The sequence below is a fragment of the Felis catus genome, chromosome C2, assembly GCF_018350175.1.
Source record: "Felis catus isolate Fca126 chromosome C2, F.catus_Fca126_mat1.0, whole genome shotgun sequence".
NCBI classification, from domain to species: Eukaryota; Metazoa; Chordata; class Mammalia; order Carnivora; family Felidae; genus Felis; species Felis catus.
The window spans coordinates 133,127,342-133,146,296 of NC_058376.1; the positions used below are offsets into that span (position 1 = coordinate 133,127,342).

At 47.6% G+C, this 18,955-nt stretch overlaps 1 protein-coding gene and 1 long non-coding RNA gene across 4 annotated transcripts in view; one reads left to right on the plus strand and one right to left on the minus strand.

The window, feature by feature from the left end:
* The window catches only part of LOC102902008, a 72,664-nt gene that overhangs the window by 35,523 nt on the left and 18,186 nt on the right, over window positions 1-18,955 (minus strand). The gene's annotated exons all lie outside the window — the stretch shown is intronic.
* GALNT15 (polypeptide N-acetylgalactosaminyltransferase 15) overlaps window positions 1-18,955 on the plus strand; it is a 47,624-nt gene that overhangs the window by 8,594 nt on the left and 20,075 nt on the right. For both annotated transcript variants that reach the window (XM_003992147.5, XM_019810732.2), the window contains exons 2-3: window positions 11,235-11,401; window positions 14,059-14,263. In XM_003992147.5, coding sequence (XP_003992196.3) covers window positions 11,235-11,401; window positions 14,059-14,263 — 372 coding nt within the window. The remainder of the gene's footprint in view (window positions 1-11,234; window positions 11,402-14,058; window positions 14,264-18,955) is intronic.

Sequence of the window (18,955 nt, forward strand, 5' to 3'; positions counted from 1 at the left end):
AGACACTCACGAGCCATGGTACTTCTAGGGCTCAGCCTTCCTGATGTCCTCCAGCAGCTGGCGTCCCTGGAGCCTGCTCATATCGCCCTCATGGCCACTTACTTGCTGGTGTCTTGTCACTAACAACCGTTGTCCTCTACTCAAGCTCTGGTCTGGAGGCCCAGCAGCATCGGGATCACCTGAGATGCAGAACCTCAGGCCCCACCCAGACCTCCTAGATCCAAATCTGCATTTATGGAGATGCCCCGGTGGTACAGGTGCAGGTTAACGTGTGAGAGGCACTGGGCTACCTCTTGGCTTCTGCTGCCTCACCTTTGACTTACTGCCTGTCCTATGACCTGCTACCAACTGCTGATCCTCTCTGTATGTCTGAATATCAAACTCCTTGAGACAGAGGATCTGGAAGTTTCACTTGGCCATTATTTGGGGGAGGCTATGCCTGTTAGGGGAAACTACTGTGCCAGGATGCTTCATAGGCTCTGGTCAGTGTTCAGACCAGCGACTACCTGTCAGTGCCCACTTTTAGTCCAGGGCTGAGGAGCCAGAATCAGAGCAAAGCTAAGGATGCCTGGAGCCCCTAGAAGGAGGCTGTGAGGCTTCTGAGGACCCTACAAAGAGACTGTGTGCCCCTTGTATGACTTCTCTCTAACTCTGGGGAATTATAGGCTGGCAGCATTAGCCTTACCCACAGGCTCCAGCCTGAACATACTTCCCTCTCATTCATAGGAACACTGTCCATCCCTCACAGGATCATCCCCAGGCCGTGTCCCAGCCCTTGCGTCTCCAGGCATGGCCTGGAAATTGGTGTTCCCAAGATGAGCCCCATTAACTACAGACAAAATGTACTAAACATTGGGATTTTCACAGATTGTGGAGAACTGAGTCTATGGTTATTACCCTCCCATTTATATAGACAACCAGTCTATATACTCCTTGTGAGCAAGAACAGTGGCTACCTTCATTCGCTGAACAAATAATTATTTAGCAACTATCAAAGGTGAGAAGGTGAGCAGGACCCCGCCCCAAACCCAAGGAGCTTGGGGTGAGTTGAGGGATACAGATAAGGAACCAGATTGTTACATCGCTGGGCTCAGGGCAGCGATATGGAAACTCGTCTGCGTGGGGGACTTCTGCTGATTTGGTAGAAGCTGGAGGTCAGTAACCCCAAGACAGGAAACCCAGCAGAAACCTTTCCACCCTGGCCAGGTGAGGAAAGGGTGGGGGCGGTGTTTGTGCCACAGCCAGGCCATCTGGCGCAAAGCTGTGACTCATCCTCTCCAGAATCATCATCCAAATGCATTTTCTGAGTTCACGGGGGACCCTGGAGCTGCATGGAGAGAGGGCGTGCATCTGTGTATAAAGCCAGACCCGGACTCCCCCGATCTTGGAGTGTGAAGATATGAAACTAACTTGTATTCAGCAGCTCTCTAGAGCCAGGACGATCCCTTTAATCCAAGAAGTTCCCCTGGGCTATCGAAAAGTAACAGCATCCTTGTGTTGACTAATTAGGGGATGTAAATAGCAGAGCCAGGATTCAAAGCCGAGTTGATTCGATTCCAAAGCCCTTGGTCTTTCCTTCCCCACTGCTGCCACTCAGAAGATGGACACATGAGGTCAGGTGAGCTTTTCACGTATACGAACTGAGATAGTAAAACATCCACCAGATATATGGTTGAAGAACAAAGAACGTAACCCTGTTAGCTAATAAGAAGAATGTGCATTTCTTCATGGGTCCTTTTCACAACTACCTGTCACATTTGGACGCTGCTCTGCAATGTCCGAAAGCTGTTTCTATGCACCGCCCCACTGATTCCCCCCAACAGAGCCATGGCACAGATAGAGCAGGAAGAATGTGCATCCCCACTCGACAGAAAGGATGTGAGACGTGGGCAGGTGAAGTGACTTGCCCGGGGCCACTTGCATGGACCATTTACCTTTTGCTCACTTGTTTGTTTACCTACCTACCTTCATCCCTCAAAGGATTTAAAAATACATCATAAAATAGAAAATCGCTATTAATATGATGTTAATCAAGATAAGGGGAAATATACTTTGCAACACCTTCCTTCAGTTACTGGTATACACCAAGCTCCTTTTTACCTCTAGGCCTTAGCAGACGCTGTGACACCTGTCAGGAACACTGTTCCCCACCCACACACCTTCCTTCAACTGCCTCCTACCCACCCTTCAGGTCTTGCCTGTCATATCACTGCTGCCCCACTCCCTGAGGATCTCCTTGGAGCACTTGCTACAGTGGTTAAATAATTATTTGGTCATCCGCTTAATAGGACGTAAGCTCCATGACACCAGAGACTATCTTAGCTTGGGTTCCGCCAAAGCAAACCCTGAGACAAGCATTTGTTTTGCAGATGACGTCAGGGAGCACCGGTAGGGGACTGGCAACGTGGAGCAGAAAATAGGACAGCGACGAAAGGTGTGTTTTCAAGGCAGTTACCTCAGAGGTAACTAGAGCTAGAGCTCGGCCTGCGGGGGAATCTGGGAGAGGCTGAGGCACACGCAGCTCCACGTGTTAGACCTCCTTAGGGTCAGGGGTTGCTGGGTATTAATATGCCAACTCTTTCTCATCGCTGGCTGAGGACAGCTGTCAGGGGTGGGTGGGAGGTTAATTCTCCAGCTCTTCAGGCCTGCTTGAGGAGAGCATCTCCAGCAGTCAGAGAAAGCCCTCACACGATTGGAAGGCAGGCTGTTCTGTGCTATATTAATAGGGCCGAAGGGGATATGGCTGGGCCATCACAATCCTGCTTCAACGATCTTATCTATTTTAGTCCTCATGCATATAAGCTTGTCAGTAAATATCTGTTAAACGACCAGTTGGAGGATGGAAGGTCAGGATCAAAGAGAAAATTAAAATGAAGACAGACAATCCGTAGAACCGTCTCGGTGACTAAATATCCTATTTCCTTACTCTGAGCTTCCTGGCAGCCGAACTGAGAAAGGAAACACCTTAGATATATCATGATCCTTATTGCTCATGAGGAGAAAACATACCAAGTCCTCAGAGGAAGAAAAGTGCCTTTTCCCGACACTTCTGCCTGAAAAGAATTTGCCTTCAAAGCTGCATAGAGGGAATAGTCAGTGATAGAGGACACGACAGCCTCAACAGTTTCCCTCTGTGATGCAAAGCAGGTTTCATAAACCTGATGAAAGCTGAGAGAGTGATGCCAAGCATGACTCCACATAAGCACATTTCTAAGGCAGCCAAGACAGTGCTTTCTGAGGACCTTAACAAATCAGTGTAGACAGCCCAGAACATGTGAAGGAATCAATGGATTGCGTATTCTTCAGATAACCCTCCATCATTGTCACTTTGATCCGGACAGTGGGACCCAAGCCTCATGACTCTGAATCCAGAACATTCTGTCAGCACTTTCGTCAAAAATAGCAATATCTATGCTGGTTAAGAGCATTAGGTGTAGAGTCAGACTGGCCATCTGCTATCTGCTGTGTAACTTAGGCTCTCCGGGCTCTAGTTTCCTCATCTTTAAAATGGGAATATGAATCCATTATCTAGTGCTGCATACATACCACCTCAAAATTCCGTGGCTTAAAAAAACAGATAAACTGAACTTCATGAAAATGAAAAGTGTTGTGCTTCAAGACAGTGAAAATACAACCCAAGAATGGGAGAAAATATTTACAAATCTAATAAGGGGTTTGTATCAGAATACGTAAAGAACCCTTACAACTCAGCAAAATGACACCTAATTTAGAAATAGGCAAAGATTTCCGGAAGCCTGGGTGGCTCAGTCAGTTAAGCATCTAACTTTGGCTCAGGTCATGATCTCACGACTTGTGAGTTTGAACCCACATCGGGCTCTGTGCTGACAGCTGGGAGCCTGGAGCCTGCTTCAGATTCTGTCTCCATCTATGTCTGCCCCTTCCCCACTCACACACTGTCAATTATCTCTCTCTCTCTCTCTCTCTCTCTCTCTCTCAAATATAAATAAAAATTTATATTTAAAAAATAGGCAAAGATTTGAATAGGTATTACTCCAAGGAATACATGGAAATGGCCAAAAAACACATGAAAAGATTTCAAGCCATTAGTTAGCAGGGAAACACAAATCAAAACCACAATAGATACCACTTCACCCCCCACTGGAATGGCTAAAATAAAAAAGACAGACAATGACAAGTGCTGACAAGGATGTGAAGAGGTTGAAATCCTCACACATTGCTGGTGGGGTTACAAAGTGGTGCAGCTGCTTTGGAAAATAGTCTGGCAGCTCCTCAAAATGCTTAACGGTTACCACATGACTCGGAAATGCCAATTCTGGGTATACAACCAAGAGAACTGAAAACATAGTTCATATGTTCCCAAAAACTTGTTTGATGAGTTCATAACAACTTGTGCATGAATTTTCATAGCCGCGTTATTCAAAACAACCGAAAATGGAAACAAATGCCCATCAGCTGACAAACAGATAAATAAAACGTGGTGTATTCAAACAACGAATATTATTTGGCAGTAAAAAAGAGTGACGTACTAATACATGCTACAACATGATGAACCTTGAGAACATTATGCTAAGTGAAAGAAGCCAGTCACAAAAGGCCACGTACTGTGTGATTCCATTCATACGTATAAAGTGTCCAGAGTAGGGAAGTCTATAGAGACAGAAAGTACATTAGTGTTTGCCTGGGGCTGGCGTGGATGACAGAGGGATGGGGAGGAACTGCTAATGGGTCATGGGTTTCTTTTGGGGTGATGAAAATATTCTGGGGGGGCGCCTGGGTGGATCAGTTGGTTAAGCGTCCAACTTCGGTTCGGGCCATGATCTCGCGGTTCATGAGTTTGAGCCCTGCATCTGGCTCTCTGCTGTCAACACTGAGCCTGTTTCAGACCCTCTGCACCCCCCTGTCCTTCTGCCCCTCCCCGCTCCTGTTTTTTTCCTCTCTCTCTCTCTCTCTCTCTCTCAAAAATAAGAAAGAAATATTTTTAAAAATCTAAAAAGAAAATATTCTGAAATTAGATAGCAGTAGTCGATGAACAGGTTTGTGAAGATACGAGAAACCACTGAATTGTATACTTTTTTATAAGGGTGGATTTTATGAGGTGTGAATTATGTCTCAATGCAATCATTACTTCAAAACACTAGTAGCTTAAAACGATAACCATTTACCCATGATTCTATAATTAGGCTGGACTGAGCTGGGCATTTCTTCTGCCAGCCTCACCTGGGGTCCTTCCTGTGGTTGCTGTCCTCTGGAGGCTAACTGGGACTGAGCGATCCAAGATGGCCTCACTCACGTACCTGGCAGCCGATGCTGGTTGTCTTCTGGGGAACCTCAGCTTTTCTCCGAGTGGCCTCTCACCCTCCGTTAGAGTAGATAGGCTTCCTGGCATTGCAGTTTATGGCAGCCAGCGGAAGCGGCAAGGCCCCTGGGAACCTAATCTTGAGAGAACATCACTTCCAGTACATTCTATCCATCAGAAAAAATCACAAGACCAGCTAGGTTTGGAGGGTGGAGAAATAGGTTGCGCTTCTCAGTGAGAGAAGTGGCACAGTCATGTCGCAAAGGAACATGCATGTGAGGGTGGACAGAATTATGGTGACCATCTCTGCACACGTGAAAAGACCTATTTCAAAATGCACTTGGGAGGATTAGATGTGATAACGCATGTATTTAGCACAGCACCTGTTACACAGGAAGAGAAGACTCATTAAGTGGTGGCTTTAAGGAATATTAATAAGACTCTACAATATCACACGGTCCACCCTAATTTCCCCAGTCCCCCATTGTAGACAATGAGAGAACAGAGTGTAGACGACAAAGCTGGAAATGTCTTTAGACACTGTGCAGTGAGTGAACTCCTCCCTCATCAAATATGGAAACTGGGCCCCAGAGAAGAGACAGACCTGCTCAAAGTCCCTTATTTCCCTTCCTCACAGGGGATTCGGAAGTCTGAGCACGACGTAGGTCTTCTTCAGTGCACACGGCCCATGCTCTCTGACACCTCGTCTCACACTCTTCCCTCCAGACCAGTACCCTGGCTCGGGCTCTAATCATAGCACTTGCTGGCTCCAAACACGAGGGTCTTAGAGGGAAAAGAAGCACAGAAGGCAAATTGTTGCCTGGGATGAAAGACAGGAGTCACAGGAGTCAGGGGTAACTCAGATGTCACCAAATGACAGTTCACAAGTTGTATCCTGTCACAGACAGGTGGTTTGGCCACAGTTGTTTAAGATTTTATTTGTAAGTAATCTCTATACCCAACATGGGGCTTGAACCCGCAGCTCTGAGATCAAGAGTCATATACTCTACTGACTGAGCCAGCTAGGCCATAGTCTTTTTTTTAATATTGGAAAAGTGACCAATATTTAAAAATTGACAGATTTGGGGCACCTGGGTGGCTCAGTCGGTTGAGTGTCTAACTCTTGATTTCAGCTCAGGTCATGATCCCAGTGTCATGGGATTGAGCTCTGTGTCAGGCTCCACGCTGATCATGGAGCCTGCTTGGGATTCTTTCTCTCTCCCTCTTCCCCTCTCCTCCTCTTGCTCTCTCTCTCTTTCTCTCAAAAACTTTTAAAGAAATTTTAACGTTTTTTTACTTTTGAGACAGAGACAGAGCACAAGCAGGGGAGGGACAGAGAGAGGGAGACACAGAATCCAAAACAGGCTCCAGGCTCTGAACTGTCAGCACAGAGCCAGACGCGGGGCTCAAACTCATGACTGCAAGATCATGACCTGAGCCAAAGTTGGACACTCAACCGACTGAGCCACGCAGGTACCCCTCAAAAAAAATTTTTTTTTTTAATCAAACCAAGAGATTTCCCATAAATAATTCAGGTTTATGGCTCTTCCTGAAAATCAGAAAGATCCGGCAACACTGGACTGAATTTCCTCCCAGTGACATTGGCTGCTCTTGGGGAGGGCAGCGGGGTGGGGGGGTGGCGGGTGAGGCATGTGATCTTCACCTCACTGCAGCTCCCACGGGGCCAGGTTGCTGTCCTCTGGATGTATGCCACCGTCTGCGGACGTTTGAGTGTGTGCTCACTCTGTACCCGACCGAGGAGCACTTGCAAGGAGGAGGTGGCCTAGATAAACTTTAAGGCCCCCCTTTAACAATCTTTGTTGGCTGGATTTTAGAGGGTTTGTTTTGTTTGCTTGCTTGCTTTTTAGAGGCTTCCAGCAACTTCTCTGAATCACTGCTCAAGCTCTCTCCCTAGTTCTGGCCTACCACACCCCTCGCTCTCCACCCTCCAAAGCTCTGTAAGATTGGTGGGAGGCGGGGAGGAAGCATGGGTATATTGTGAAGCAGATGGCAGGCTTTTAGTGCCACCTGCCTTCCTTTCCCCATTTCCCACCTCCTTCCTTGTGCCCTCTCTCTCCTTAGGGACCTAGTATCCCCGTGGTGACATCAGGGGCCCAGGGTTCCCAGACACAGGTGATCAGGGCCCCATGATCCGGACCATTCCTTACTGTTCCATCAGAATCTCCCAAGCCTCACACACTCACGTCAGTTAAGGAGTGAGTGGATGCTTGCTATCACAAGCCTTACTCTCTTGAGGAGAGTTCATCCTGTATTTTTACAAAACAAAATGGAAGCCACCTAAGCCACTTGGATGAACAAAGGGGATGGGAGGCCCTTGTTCCCAATGGCTGCCTGGGCGATTGTAGGCTGGTGTTCTACAGAGAGTGGGTCCGGCAGGGGATCTGGATGAACTCCAATCACTCATATGGCTTTCTTTGCCTGGAATCCTCTGTGGTGGAGGCTACCGTCATGCTGTACAACTCCGAGGGGCACCATCACGTGGCATTCTATGAGCGTGGCACCCACTGGAGTTGGGCAATGCAAAAGCCCCGCGATGGGAGTGAGCATTAAATGACATAGCACGTGGGAAAATCCTACAAGTACCAGCAGTCCTTATTTTTAGAACACCTGACCAGTCTTCTACCACGATAGAAAGCAACACCGGAAACCAGCCCGCACACAACGCTAACCTGAGTAATGGCAACAGCTTCCATTTATTGAAAGCTTGTATGGACAAAGCACACAACACACATCTTTGTTTCTATAATCTTTACATAGCCCCGTAAAGTAAATCTACGTGTTATCCTCATTTTATAGACAAACAAATTCAGGTAGTGAGGTATCCTGGCACACAGGAGGCTTGTAAGAAATAATAAAAATGAACATTTATTGAACTCTTACTATGAGTACTTTATATGTATTAACTCATTTGACCCTCCCAACAACCCCATTTTCCAGATGAGAAAACTGAGGTTAAGCCTATGACACGCTCAAAAAAAAGGCTTACGTTCTCACCACAGGCCCAAGGGGTAAATATCATCCAGTGTTCAGATGAGGAAATGAAGGCTTATAAATATCGGGTATATTACCCAAGGGGTTAGGAAGCAGCAAGGTGAAGATTCAAATCTAAATATGATCCTAAAGTATAAGCTCTTTAAGCACCTTTCTTCAAGGACACACGCACCACACACTGCTGTTTCCAGTGCTCACATTCTATGGACTGGGGACAGAAAAGACAAGGCCGTGTTCTGCACCAAGGTGACAGACTTCAGTCCCGGTAAAACTGCAGCCCCCGGGGCACCTGGGTGGCTCAGTCCTGTTAAGTGTCTGACTTCAGCTCAGGTCATGATCCTATGGTTTGTGAGTTCGAGCCCCGCGTTGGGCTCTGTGCTGACAGCTCGGAACCTGGAGCCTGCTTCGGATTCTGGGTCTCCCTCTCTCTCTGCCCCTCCTCTGCTCTCGCTCTGTCTGCCTCTCTCTCAAAAATAAATAAACATTAAAAACAAACAAACAAAAAAACTGCAGCCTCAAGAATGCCATATGCAGGCCTCTCTGTCCCCAAGCATGACCTCAAGCCATTGCCCTACTGATGTTTTCAGTACCCACTGGATTCACGAAGGAGGCATGATTTCTTTTCACAGCCACCAGATGCCTCTGTCCTAGGACTCCGGGATTTGCCTACACTCTCAACCACAAAGGAAATAGAGAGGACACAAAGGAAATTTTGAATCTGTTTGTGAACAGGTCTAGAGCAATTCTGAGGGCAGAGTGGAAATTCTCAAAGTCAGTGGGGTGGGGGAGAAAAGTTCCACCGGGGTTTGGGGAGAAAGGAGGGGGGGGGTGGGGGGAGGAGATGAAGGGGTAAAATACCTCCGCATAGCCCACAATATGCGCTGGGGACCCCTTTATCTTCCAAAAACCTTACGGGAATGGGTTCCCCTTTGGACCTGTTATCTGAACAGCCCTGAAAGCAGACTGTAAAAGTGCATATAAAATTCATTATTTCATTTGTCACAGGCATGCTGCTAAGGACGCTGTCACCCATTTAGGGACTCCTCTCTAAAGTCCATAGGAATTTCTCTTAAAAACTAGTGCTGGATGTAACAACTGGTGAAGTTCAGATAAGGTCTGTATTTGAGCTAATAGTATCTGAACCGTGTGAAATTCCTGATTTTGCTCGTGGTGGATGGTTATGTAACATATCATCACTGGGGGAAGCTGGGTGATGATAACACAGGAACTCTCTGTACTATTTTTGCAACTTCTTGAGTCTTAAACTATTTCAAAATAAAAGTTATTTTTAAAAAAAGTATTAGAAAGAACATCACCTTCCCTTAAAAAATCTGGGATGTAACCCCTCCGATGGTGTCAATTCCGTTGCAGAATAAACCTCCTGTTTTCCTTTGGCTACTAGGAAGCTCACGTTTAAAATTCTTTCTGGAAACACCAAGGCCCTGATGGCCTATATATTTATGTTCTTTCTCCAAATGTTGACTTTCTACTCTTGCTTCTATTTCCCTACTCCTGATTTTCATCCTTACTTTTATATTACCATTATTTTATCGTACGTATTCCTTTTGAGTGACTTCAAATCCTTTATGGAAAGAAAGAGTGCATACATACAGAAACTAATAAAGTGGCACAGCTAGTTTATGAGATGTTCATTTTTTTTTTTTTTAAATCTAGGATTTCTGTTTTACTGTTACCTTAAAGCTCTTCCTGACTATCAATTCCCTTCACCGCCTGCGATAGGATTTTTCCCGAGTCATATGCGGGTGTCCTGCACACGGAGGGTTTCAGCCTTGGTTAGCAAGGTGCCAGGCAGAGGGAGGGTGAGCCAATGGGGCAGCCTGGTATTTCTCTCCGGCGGGGCCAGCCTTCGTCCGGCTGTCAGACTGAGAACCGCATGCACTTTGACCATCACAATTGCCTTTAGGTGTCGGAAGTTTGAGGTCCCTGAGATAACCCCTACTCAAAAGCAAATACTCCTCCAGGGAGGGACATTTAGAAGCTACCTAGGAAAGCAAGTGCCTCTGTGAACAGTCGTGAGTCACGCACTGCTCTACGCATCCCGTTGTTGCTATAATTCATTCCACTGTGGTCTCAGTCGGAACCCTCAGCAGAAGCAGGGCAAAGCAAATCCAAAGCATCGGGCTGATCTGCAAAGGAAGGAGGGAACCGGACAGGCCTGCGAATGGCCTCGAGGAGGTAGCTCCTCACACTCCCATCTGTCCAGCCACGAACCAGCAGAGGGGAAAGGGCACGACAGCCTTGAAGCTCTCTGCCACTTACTGGTACTGTGACATTTGATAAGTCTTGCCCATTCTCTGAGCCTCCGTTTCCTTATCCCCAAAATGGGGGTAAAAGCCCAAACCAAAGACGTATTTTAGTGTAAACAAGCAGCAATATGTGTAAAGGGTCTGGCATTTTGTTGGCCTTCGCACATGTTCAATCCTTGTCCTTCCGCAAGAATAATACTTACCATTTATTATGTGCCAGGTGCTATGCTAGACTGTATGGAAGCAGACACAAAGAGAATAGTGTTTCTGCCCTTCAATGAATGATAATTTGTGTTCATAAGACACGCACTGTGTACCTCGTCCTATTCAAGCCTAACAACAGCTCCGTGAGGTGGGTGATGTCCTTCATTCCCATTTTACAGATTAGGACAGCCGTCTCCTGGGAGCGGTGGAAACACCTCTCAACTGCTACGAGAGAGACGTGGATTAAACACTGTCGAGATGCTCCTGGGATATGAGGACTGGGAGATCATAGCACCACTGCGAGGGTGTGATGGGTTCTCTTCACACGGAAGTTTCAAGCAAACCCAGAGAGACAGCTACTAAGTTGGGGGCGGGGGTGAGCCGTCTGGTTAAAGCAGCTCCAGTCAGGCCCCAGGGAGGGAGTTAGAGGCCGTCCAATGTTTATTTTGTTCTTCTGGTTCTCTGCCCTTCAGGTGTCTACAACAGCAGCCCGAGGAGAGCCTGCCCACAGCCAGCATCATCCTCTGTTTCCACGACGAGGCCTGGTCCACCCTCCTGAGAACCGTGCACAGTATCCTTGACACGGTGCCCAGGGCCTTCCTGAAGGAGATCATCCTGGTGGACGACCTCAGCCAGCAAGGTGGCTATGGGCTCCTCCCAGCTCTTCGGGTGGGCCTGGACCCTGGGGGGGTTCCCATGCAAAGCCTGGGGTTTGGAACCTCTGGAGGCCAGGTTCCCAGAAGCATACCTCCAGATGAGGATTCAGGTGCAGGTAACTCATGAGTGAAGAGCCCCAGGGGCAACCAGTAAGGAAATAGGGGGAGAAGGCATAGAGAGCACAGCCACCAAGCAAGGCAAAGAGGTCTGAGCCAGAGTCCCGGGAAGTAACTCCAGCCTGATCCCAGGGAGGTATCTCCCAGTCCCAACCTCCACACATCCTAATACGCTTCTTCCCAAGACACTCTAGAATCACAGCAGGGTGGCCATTCATAAGTGCTCACTGCCTCCTAGACACTGGGTGATGCACTTGAGCGGATTAGTCATTAAATCACTCTTGGTTAGCCTAATCCATTCATTTTTCAGATGAGGAAGCTGAGGCCTAGAGATGAGACTTGACCAGGACTGAGTCAGGCCAAGCGCAGCAGAGTCGGGCCCAGAGCCTAGACTCGCAGAATCTGCTCAGATGTTTACACTGACGGGAAACTCACTACTAGGGACCAGCCCGTTGCATGACTGAGTCACTAAAAGATGATGGGGACAGAAGAAGGTTCAGAGGTTCTCAAGCTTGAATGTATATCAGAATCACCAGGCTGGCTAAACACTGATTTAGCAAGCAGTGGCTTGCTAAAACACTGATTGCTAGCTTTTCCCCCAGAGAGCCCCCAATTCTGGTATTGGGCCCAAGAATCTGCATTTCTAACGATATTTCAGGTGATGGGGATGCTGCTGGTTTATGTACTGCACTTTGAGGAACACTGCTCTTCTTTGGGGGGCTTCAGGCCCATATTTCTGTATATTTCTACCAGTGTTGGATCAAAAGTCTATTACTAGTAGCAAGGGAGTCTTGGGGTAAGTGAGTGCTTTTAGCTGCACTGAACAAAGTCAAGCTTCTTCTAGTAGGGTGGAGGGGGGGGAATGAATGTTGGATAAGACAACCAGCAGTGTTCAATACAGTGGAGTCACCATAGGGCTGTTTTTCACATATCCAAGTTCAGAAATTTTAATAGCTTTGCTAATAGATGTCCTTCTCTAGGGAAAGGACCTGGGGCTAATAAGCTTACCAGAAAAATAATTATAAAGTAATAAATAGGCAAAAAAATTTTACCACCAAGAAATTCAACAGCCAAGTGACTGGAAATCCATCCACTGCTCGACAGTTTCCTCTGCAGAAAAGTCTCCTTGGGGAGCCACAGGCTGTTTAAAAGGTGGAGCTTTAAAAAGACTGCCTGAGCCTCCCCTCGCCGGAGACCCAGTCACCAAAGCAGCAGGGCTGTGTGTATCCCTGTCAAGACTGTCTCTGGGCTGAGGAACTGAGGAAATCCTTGCTCTTTGGCTTAGTTCTGTTCAACACACACGCACTGAATGCCTACCATAGGCCAGCCCTGTGCTAGGGCTCAGAGCAGTGGAAATGGGTGAGGGACGATCCCTGCCCTTGAGAACGTCTTAGTTCAGTGATTAGGGGCGCCCCATTTCCACGACTTCATGGAGGACGCTACTTCTTTCTGAATACATTATTCCTTTGGTCTCCACTGGCTTGTTCATCTTGGCGTATGTGTGCGTGCACACACACACACACACACACACACACACACACACACACAGCTTTTCTTATCTTAAATGAAAAACCTAAGAAGCCTCTCTCATTCTTTATCCCCTATGGAATCATTGTTCCTAAAGAAAGTCTAGATTCCTGGCTCATTCTCTTCGACCCACTGTGCTGCCCACCCACCCCTACCACTACAAGGAGACCACTTTGGCCAGCACCACCAATGGCCTACCAGCAGCCACACTTCACGGACCCTCTGTCTTGAACCACTGTCTTAGGTCAGATTTCTCAGAAGTGGGGCCTGAGATGAGATTCCTGTGCTCGTGATTTGGGGGGCAATGCACTCTCAGGGGAACCCCGCAGGAGAGTGGGGGAAGGAGGAGAAGCAGAGGAAGGAGCTAAACCAAGATGAGGTTTCAGATGAAGTCCAGCCACAGCCCGGTCCCACAGACAGCTCTGCAGTGCAAGCTGCACCTCAGGATCTGTCCTGCCTCGGGGCAAGAAAGCGGGTTTTGGTAACCCTGCACTGTCTGGTCATTGGCTCTGGGCACGTGGGGCCAAGGGTGGTGTTCTGCATGACTCTCTGGCACTCACAGGAGAGGCAGGTCCATATCCAAGGACCTGTCTCCAGAGAAGGATGCAGACTACAATTAGTAGCAAACCTACAGCTGCTGGGTACATGAAAACCAAAACCAAACCAGTAAAAGGGACCCTAGGGCATCTGCGTAGGGCACCAACAGTATCTGCATACCCTCACTGCTGCAGTTAGAGAAGGTTAGCCATTTCTCTCCTCTCCTGGTTTTATGACACCATCTCTGCTGGTTTTTACCAGAGAGAATACTGACCCACCCCAAACTAACTAAGCAACTTACATCCTAGCAACAGCCACAGTGGAATGTATCTGAGTCTCAGGACGTTATGCTCACCCCAGCTCCCAAGAGAATTGCTGATAGTGATCCTAGTGACAGTCGTCACAATTTCACCGGCTGTGGTGTCTGTGACCCCACTGACCATGACTCTGTCGATTCCAGGACAACTCAAGTCTTCTCTCAGCGAATACGTGGCCAGGCTGGAGGGGGTGAAGTTGCTCAGGAGCAACAAGAGGCTGGGGGCCATCGGGGCTCGGATGCTGGGGGCCACCAGGGCCACCGGGGACGTGCTGGTCTTCATGGATTCCCACTGTGAGTGCCACCCGGGCTGGCTGGAGCCCCTCCTCAGCAGAATAGCTGGTGACAGGTAACTTCGCCCCTGAGGTCTGGGGAGCAAGAGGTGGGATTGGGAGAAATTATCGGCAGCCTCAGCCACTCACAGAACATCTATCCACCACTGAAAAAGTCCCCAAGTCTCCTCCACCATTACAGAGCAGCACGTGTCATTGGTTTTTTTGTGATGTTTGAGTTTGAGCCTTTTCAAAAGCACAGGGAGGTAACGTTGGAAGGGAAGTTAGAGGTTCTCCAGTCCATCTGCCTTGTTTTCTGCCTTCTAGACACAAAGACTGGGGCCTGGAGAACAGCGACCATTTTTCCATTCTTCTTTCCCCATCTTACTGTCATTTACTCCCCCACTTCCTGCTCTCCTTATACAGTTTCTGAACATGTCTTGTCGACCATTGTCTTCAACCTGAATATCCCACTAAGGAAAAGCAAAACCTGGTGGCTAGCCCACCTTGGACCAGCCCGTGGGGTTTGCAGAGGCCTATTACACAGTAGGGGTTCAACAAATGATTGCTTCTGATGATGCCCCGCCAGACAGGGCTGATGCTAGAACCAAGCCTTATGACTTCTATTCTTGCATTCCTTCCCCTGGTAAATGTTCGCTGTCTCCTTTGAAGTTGGGGATGACCACATATAAAAAAAAGTCATTACTGGACGAGGAGGTAGAGGAATTAGCATATTCCACTAGACGGAGGAGCTTTCAAGCAGCACAATGCAAATTGTTAATAGTCCAGCAATTCCTTTTTAATAAAGAACCATCAGACCTCAAGTGAAATCAAGAAGGATTAATTATGCAGGACCATGACGCAGATTACTGCCCATCCCTGGCTATTATCTCAGAAGAAAAGGAAACGTGCATAAATCCAGCACCAAGACCAAGGCAAGCCAACATGCGAACCCTGCAACTCTGCCATCTTGGATTCTCCTCTCAAAATCACAAGGACTGTGTATCTTTGGAGCAGGACCTAAAGTTGGTCCTGCCTATTCCCTGTCTAATTCCCATCCCTATATCATAGACAGATGGCTGTAAGACCATCTAGTCCTACCTCAGGATTGCACTGCTGAAAAAAACTGAGTTCCTAGGAGGGCAAGGAGACCCCTCAGGGTCATACAGGCACTCAATAGCTGGGCTGTTTTCTTTTATGCAGACATTTAGGAGCCTGGTCATATATTATTAAGCCATATGTATGCATAACCCTAACAGATCGCTTTCGTATAATTCTTCATTGACCTGCCCTCCTCGTGAGATGTCTCAGGCGGGTAATTCTGCTCCCGTTTCACAGAGAGGGATGTTGGGGCTCCCTGGGGTGAAATGATCTGCAAGGGCACACAGAGACTCTGCAGGTGAGCCAGGTGTTCCAACTCTGGGTCCACTGCTCTTTTTGTTGTCTAGGAATTATTTTAAGAATTGGAGAGCGGTACCTGCATGACTGAGTCAGTTAAGCGTCTGACTCTGGTTTGTGATCTCATGGTGTGTGAGTTCGAGCCCCATATCGGGCTCTGTGCTGACAGTGCAGAGTCTGCTTGGGATTCTCTCTCTCTCCCTCTCTCTCTCCCCCTCCTTTTCTTGCTCTCTCTCTCAAAATAAATAAATAAATAAACTCTATTTAAAACAAAAAGAATCGGAGAAGCTGATCAGGGAGTAACATTTGGTCATACCCACCCCCACCCTGGTTGTGAGACACGTGTTAAAACATTGATTAGAACAAGCCCCTCATGTCTGCTTCTCACATTGGTGCCATTTTCACAGATCTGGAGATTTCTCACTCTAGGCTGAGTGAGGAAGACTTGGCAATACCTCAGTGTCCTCAGCTAGAAATAAAATGGGGCTCCCTGAGAAACCTTCCACAGTGAAGAGGTGGGTCCATGAAATTTTAATTTCCTGGGCTCTTCCCTTCTTCTCTTTATCAAACTTCTCCCCCTCTCCTTCTCTCTCATTCTCATTCTCATTCTCCCTCCTTCTCTCTGTCTGTTTCTCTGTTTCTCTCTCTCTCTCTCTCTCTCTCTCTCTCTCTTGCATACGTGCGTATGCACACACACACACACACACACACACACACACACACACATACACACACACAGCCTCTGGTCCCGGACCCATTCTGGCTTGGCTTCCTCATCATGTCTCCTCTCTTCTGTGGTTTGACCATCTTTTTGTGACCCCACACCTCATTCACAGCTTCCTGTGCACCCTATTTGCTCTGGGACCTAGTGTTCACCTTGAAGGCCTTTGCAGGTGAGGGTCTGAAAGAAAAGCTACCTCTCTTGGGTCTGATTTCTCATCTCTCTCCACTGCACACAGTGATACTCTGAAACCTGCAGCTGGGTCCCCTTTTAAGGTTTGTTTTACTCCCATGGCAACTTTGCTCAAGTGTTCCTCTGGCCTCCTGTGGCCACTCACCTCGTGTAAAGCAAAGCCATAGAAGCCAGTGGGCACAGTTCCTAATAGCTGCTGCTCTTTGAGAGAGGAAAGGGTCCCCAGCTGAGGTTCATGGCAAGAGGCATTCTGTCACCAGGTGAGGACCCACTGTGCAGAAGGTAAGAAAAGGTCTTTAAGATCTTTCATTAAAAAGGTGGAGTGGGATGATGAGTAGCAGTGTAACAAGCCATAAATCAACTATTTCAAAGAGCCATAACTTCCTCATCAACCTGGTCAGAGGGTTCAAGGCCTGGTTCCTAGCCCTGGTTCTCTGTCCTTGCCCACAGAACAGGTCTATGGAGAGCCATATGGCAACTTTGTATGAACTGGTAAAAGGATTCCTTTCTTCATTACCCTTTACTCCCATTTCTCAGAACATGTGTCATAATACATTCATTTTGTAGAACAACATACCTTAATGATAACTGCCAGAAATTTTAGAAATAGGTATGCAAATTTCCAACATCAGTATTTGAGGCATTCTCTAAGTTTGGGCAGTGCACAGCCCACATAACTGTACATAGCAGCCCCAGACGGGAGTTACTCAAAGAGCAGTTTTTGTAGAGCAGAATTAAAGGCGCTGACTGGTGGTTGGTTTCCATGTAAAGTAACAAAGGTGAAGATCAAGGGTAGCGGTCAACTGCCATGTGCTAACTGCCAGCCAGCTCTAGTACCCAAGCTATGGAGTGAGAGTCATGGCCCTAGACAAATGAAGGTTTCCAGTGGGAAGGGGGCAGTCCTTAGTGAAGTGCTCAAAGACAACACCCCCTGAGGGGCGATGCTGGCTCCAGAGGTTGTTTAAGTTGTTTTCCACTTAAATTGGGTCTGGTCCTCTATCTTAGAGACACCTAGTTCTTTTTTTTTTATTATTTAAAAAAATTTTTTTTTTGATATTTTTTCATTTTCGAGACAGACACAGAACATGAATGGAGGAGGGTCAGAGAGAGGGAGACAAAGAATCTGAAGCAGACACCAGGCTCCGAGCTGTCAGCACAGAGCCCGACGCGGGGCTCGAACTCATGGACTGTGAGATCATGACCTGAGCTGAAGTTGGACGCTTAACTGACTGAGCCACCCAGGCGCCCCAAGATACCTAGTTCTTAAGGTCACCTAGTGCTTAGCCAGGGCTGGGCCTGCTCAGTGGGGAGAAGCAAGAACCGCTCTGCCCTGCAAGAGGTTAAATGATGGAAAGCAGTCTGAGGAATCCTGTGTAAAAGTGGTGTGTGTGTGTGTGTGTGTGTGTGTGTGTGTGTGTGTATGTGTGCGCGTGCGCGCTGAGGAGCAGCAGGGGCCCAAGATGCCTCCAGCCCACAAAGGGAGCAGCCTCCTTTTGGTCTCACGCCCCTGGGAAATTCTCCAGCCCTCATCCTACTCCACACCCCTCAGCATGACAGAGTCTGAAAGAGCCAGCCGCAGCAGTCCTGGGGTCACCCTTGAGAAGCAAGAGCTCTGGGGCGAGAGAATTTAGAGCCTTGATAATTTCCCCAACACCGAGAATCTGGGTGAACTTCCAAAATGACTGTAGTCATCATAGACCCAGAGGGACATTGAAGCACAGGAATAATGCAGAAGGATGAGATAAACTAGGGCTTATAAATAAACTAGGTTTGGTTGGTAAGGTTGAAACCCCAGTTAAGCTGACCTCATGTATTACAGTCAACAGTCAACCAGTGTTGGCTGATAGCTCTCCTACCTCTGTGTGTCTTGTGAAACCCAATCGCCTGACCTGGAACTTAGAGAGGCTTACGAGAGAATCAGCCTTGTACTTGCCTGAGAGTTAAAGCTCAATTTGAAAGAGAGAATGATGGCATAAGCAGACACTTTGAGCTCCTTCCAAGTCAAACAAGGCAGCTTTGCCATGTTGCGTTAAGCGTATTCCAAGAACACCAGACACATCTGTAGGTGCAAAACCCAAAGCTAAATATAAGACTGTTTGGGTTTTTTTAAATCACCATTTTTGAGTCACTAGACTACAGTCACTCCCTAATTCAGCCGTGGTCAAGCAGCTGCTATCCTCTTAATCTCTACCCAAAAGGCACTTAGAGAGGTTCGTGAATAATCACCTAAGTGTCTGGTCAAGATAGAAGCAAAAGGAGATTTCAGACAGGAAAAGGTAGCGTTGGATAGGAGGGGTGATACAGTTATTAACAGCGAGCTTTGCATAGACTCTGAGGTTCCAGCAAGACAGAGCAAAAAGAGAAATTCAATAAATTCCAGAGTTCCCATTTTCTGGTCAAAAGTAATGTACACCTTTGTGTACACTACTCAAAGTGTCAGGAAGGACACAGCTCAAAG